We start from the raw sequence: 5020 nt of genomic DNA, 5'->3' as shown, positions 1-5020 counted from the left end.
GAGGTTGGCATACCTACGACAGTTACTAGTTAGCATACATGTATACTTGCATGCATTCCCCTCCTTCACCCTAAAACTGATGGTTTCCCATGTACAGTATTCGGCTATCCGTGCGCCAGTTTGTTGCAAGATGTGTGTGTGTGTGTGCACATAGATAGTGATGGCTGCTTCCAACCAGCCCGTGTAGTTTCACAGGAAGCGTAACGTCTGAAAGGCCGAAGAATCCGTTGAAATGAACAACAGCCACAGTACAGCACAGTGGTTTAGCATCACTGGTCTGCAGCGAGCTCTTGGTTCTAGTCACAGTCCAGATTAAACAAGAGGAGTGCACCATGCCGCACAAAGCCACCGGTTAGGAGGACAGGAAGGACGAATTCAAGCATCGGACATTGATTAGGAAACGCCAGATAAGTTAGTCTCAGTGTTCACAGCCGGACCAACTGTTTGGCCGCCAACATTTATTATTATACAGTCGTCCCTCTCTAATCCGGCACTTGTTTATCCAGCACCCTTGCAAACCAGCACACTTTCTGGCAAAACGGATTTTTTCAGTTCAATTTCTACGCTTTAATCCGGCACTTGAATTCCGCCTCCGGCAGCGATTTTCTGCAACAAATCACTCAAACTGTACATAATTTGATTTTCTAATCCAGCAGTTGTACATCGCATACCGTACCGGTGCCAATATCCTATGCCAGTGCACAGGATATTCCCAAGTGTATGTTAATTGTTATAGACATGGCATGTTACAGACATGCATTCCACAAACTTGTGACAAAGTACTTGGATTGACACAGAAAATCCCTACATTCTGACATACGACACAAACATGTACGTTACTAGGTGAGCCGGGTTGGAGGGCAGGATTTGATAATCCAGCACCCTTGTTTATCCGGCAGAAAATGCCGTTGCAAAAGGTGCCGGATTAGAGAGGGACGACTGTACAATGTAAATACTGGATGTGGATACTGGATAACTGTACTCAGTAACTCTATTTTACAGGCTATGTTTTATACAAGGGAATGGCCGCAAACTCTGTGCAGGCTATGTTTTATAATTATTATTATTGTAAAGTTTTCCTCTTATTGTTGTGTACTTTCCACAATATTGTGTTGCATTGTAAAAAATAAATAAAAAACATCAAAAAAACCAACGCATGCCTACTGTGAGTATGCCGGTGGTGGCGAGTCGAGTAAGCAGAGGAGGACATATAAACCCACCAGTTCCCCCCCCCCCCCTGTCCGTCTGTTGTTCGGTCCCTCCGTCAGTCGGTCCACAGTGGGTCTGTCGGTTGTGGGCTCCGTCCATCCATCGTCTGTTGGTCGGTACGTCCACCCAAAATCTTCCGCCTGTCTATCAGTACGTCTGTCTGTGCATCTGTCTGTGCATCTGTCTGTGCACTGTGCATCGCCTGTGCACCTGTTGGTGCACCTATTGATTTTTATTTTTTATTTTTACTAGAGCCACGTAAACCCGTCATGTGTGAGCCATGAATAAGGGGAGTGGTGGCGTGGTCTGGCATGCTCTGCCGACCTTGGGTCTCGGCTTCATCACAACCAGGCGCGCAAATAGCAGAGAGAAAGGAAGAGAGAGAGGGAGAGAGAGAGATAGAGAGAGAGAGAGAGAGAGAGAGAGAGAGAGAGAGAGAGAGAGAGAGAGAGAGAGAGAGAGAGAGAGAGAGAGAGAGAGAGAGAGAGAGAGAGAGAGAGAGAGAGAGAGAGAGAGAGAGAGAGAGAGAGAGAGAGAGAGAGAGAGAGCGGGGGAGGGTTGGGGAGCAAGAGAGGGGAGACAACTAAATTATAGTATAACTATATTATGCGTAAGAGGTGCACATTCAGATCCAGAGAAAAGGATAAGCAGGGCACAGGGCGTATGGCAATATGCAGCAGTGTGTAGGCAGATGTGCATACATATTACAGAATGTCAGTGGCCCAGTGCCATTGCTGAGCACGGAGGTGCCGGAAGACAGACACTTGGAAACTTTGCAGCCGCTTCCGGTCACTGTGTGGCTGGTTGAGGACGGCGGGTGGTAGGGCATTCCATACAGGGGCAGCACAGGCGGGGAAGGCTCTCCGGCAACTCTCCCGGCTGTTGACAGGTAGCCCTGTCTCAAGCTGGTAGTTATGCATGTCGAGACGGACGAGAGAGAGAGAGACGAGTGGGTCGAACATGGGCTGGTCGGGGGGCTTGAGAGGGAGGCAAGAGCTGACGAAGTGGACAGGTAGGATTGGAGCACAGTAGCTTGTAAATGTAGGTGCAAGCAGCTTGATGCATCCATGCGTCCCTCCGCCTGCCCAATCTTGCGTCCACCGGTTCTTCTGTCCACGGGTCAATCCGTTTTCAGTCCCTCTATCCGTTGGTTCACCCGTACATGCACACCAATCCATGGATCATTCATATATCCATTTGTCAGGGCAAGCCACACTATCACCTCTGGAAACCAGCCAGATCTCTGATCTGTGCACTACGGGTCGTCGCGGAAGTTCTCGTCCCTTGAACGAATATACAGTCAGACCTCGCTTATCCGCTCCTCTTTTATCCGGATTCCTCGCCATCCGGAAGAAAATTGTTCGTTACCGATTTACAGCATACATGTATGTCATGCATACATACGGTATGTGTGTTCGATTATCCGGTTCCCTCTCCTATCCGGATATTATTTTGTTGAAAACAGATGTGTGCGGATATGCGAGATCTGACTGCAGTTCACTTCGTACTCGGAACACACCTTGCTATGCTGGACGACACCAATCGCACGGATGTGCATATAAATTGTCCGTCAACTTGCGATTTTGGTACACACCGAAATTAATGATCACTGATGTTCGGAGACAGCGAAACACTTTCGCGACGACCCCTAGGCCCTGACAGCCCCAGCGTTGACTTCACTACAAGCAAAACTGTGAACATCATCACAGTTTGTCTGAAAGAGCACGTCAGGCACATACACCGAAGCAGTACTGTTACGTACCTCTATATTTTCGTTTAGGTGACACTAATGTTCGGGTAACAAAAGCAATATCGTTACCAGTGCCTTGAAACGCGTGCAGGACTCGATACGGAGAGTCTAAGTCTAGCTGAACCAATGACAACGTACAATGAACAATGTGGACTTACATGTATGATTCGCAGTCTACCTGTATCAATGACATTTTTTGTAGATCTACGCTCCTTCCAATTATTGTCAAATGCAGCTCTCGAGGGCACAGCATTGCACTGTGACACTGTCTTATTACCTTATGAAACGTTAGCGTATCCAGTTCCACCACACCTCGTGCACAGCTTCCCAAGGAGGCCTTCAACACCATTGACCCAGCCATCACCACAATGTAGCAGAAGCAGCTCGCTAGTGATACTCCCCTAGCCATTGCAATGTGTCAACTCTTTTCGCTGCTCACAACACGGTGGTTTGCGTTCTGAGAATCTAATTGTTCGACACTGTGACACTAGGGGCCCAGGCTGCAAGCGACTCCTTCTAAACGAAAACAACCAATGCTTCGCTGCAAAGTTAGTTGTCCAACTAAATTTTACAGATGTATGAAAAATGTAGTTGTGTGAAACTTTGACCCTAGATTTAGATCTAACATGTAGATCTACTACATTTGTATAAATTTTGTAGTAGATCTGATATTGTAGAATCTACCACCGGTGCACCCACGGTCGATCTTCATGATCTTGGGGTTGAGAAAGTGAAGCACGGACACCGAGTCCGTTACTTCGTCTTGTTTGCGTGATCGACTAGGTTTGAGCCCATGATGAACATAATAATAATAATTCAGGGAGTCGTATTATTCGACTCCCTGATTATCATGATTATGTTGAATAGAGCGTTACAGTCATAATAGTCCATCGGCCAAATCTCAGAAAGGGCCTCTTTCGGCGAAGGTGATGCACTGAAGCTCCAACTAAACGCCCTTTGGCACACTAGCTCATGAGACCCCATAGAATACGAATCCGTTTGTTGGACGTTGCCAATCCAGTCCAGGATAGTCGAACTGGGTCGAATACCTTCTTCCGATTTTCGTAATTTCGTCCACCATTACATCTTTCTCATCGACTTTTTTTCGCTTGGCGAATGTTCTTGAGCCGCTGAGCAGAATCTACGCACGCTCGAACACTTGAAATGCCTGCATGTTGACGGTTCGCAAGATTCTAGCGAGCTTGGTGGAAATCTATTATTTATTTTGACATTTTTGGGGGAATCTGAATTAGAACGGTAGAAGCTCATTCGGAGAAGACGGCGTGTCGCCGCTGTCGGGTTGTCGCTACTGTGTTTTAGACGTATTTGCTTGAACGTGCTATTGAGGATGGACAGAAGATGAAGTGACGGCTCTCTTGAACACGGACGTTGTGTCTACATTGTAGCTGAAACATCTCATCTGGCGTCTAGAACGCAATTATTATGAGTTGTGAGTGCCAGCTGAGCTGAACACAAGCTGGACACCATTCGTCAGCTGGGAATTTGCATCGAAGCTCTTGATAGCCACGATAAAGCATAATTATACAGAGGTAACCTTGTTTGACTCAATACGCATGCAAGTGATACCACTAGTGGCACTACAATGTAAATGGTGCAAAATTGATGCAACAGCGAATATGTACTTCGTACAATCACGAACAATTGTAAGGCAAGTGTTCATGCCTGTCATAGAAGAATTTCAGCCCGGAAGTCTTGTTGTCATGGTCATAAAATACAGGACTTGAGTTGGCTCTGGACATAAACACACTTGTGGTGAATACGGTCATTATTGCGAGAAAAATATTTAGCCACTGTATGTTAACTGATGCCGCACTACACGCAATATTTCATGTACATGTATGTGAGACTCAATTGCATCCACAAGGCCATAGATGCATGTAAGCACACAATGCTGTACAGTATAAGTAGTAGTCGACATGTGGTGCCTTCCTGCTGCACATGCACATGCGGCAAGTTGGCAACGACACATGACTATCTGCACCGCACAGCGTGAGCTTAGAAAGGAATATTGCACACATAGTGCTATTTGTGTTCCGATAT

General features: G+C 46.6%; 1 protein-coding gene across 1 annotated transcript in view; it reads right to left on the bottom strand.

Annotated features, from left to right (window-relative positions):
• LOC135828770 (endoplasmic reticulum resident protein 29-like) overlaps positions 1-3509 on the bottom strand; it is a 15151-nt gene extending 11642 nt beyond the window's left edge. The window contains exon 1 of the mRNA XM_065341196.1: positions 3237-3509. Coding sequence (XP_065197268.1) covers positions 3237-3368 — 132 coding nt within the window. The 5' untranslated portion in view covers positions 3369-3509. The remainder of the gene's footprint in view (positions 1-3236) is intronic.
• Between the last annotated feature and the right edge of the window lie 1511 nt (positions 3510-5020).

This window comes from Sycon ciliatum, chromosome 12 (assembly GCF_964019385.1).
Source record: "Sycon ciliatum chromosome 12, ocSycCili1.1, whole genome shotgun sequence".
Classification (NCBI taxonomy): Eukaryota; Metazoa; Porifera; class Calcarea; order Leucosolenida; family Sycettidae; genus Sycon; species Sycon ciliatum.
Note: the sequence above shows the minus strand (reverse complement) of the source record. Positions and strands in the feature narration are given on the sequence as shown.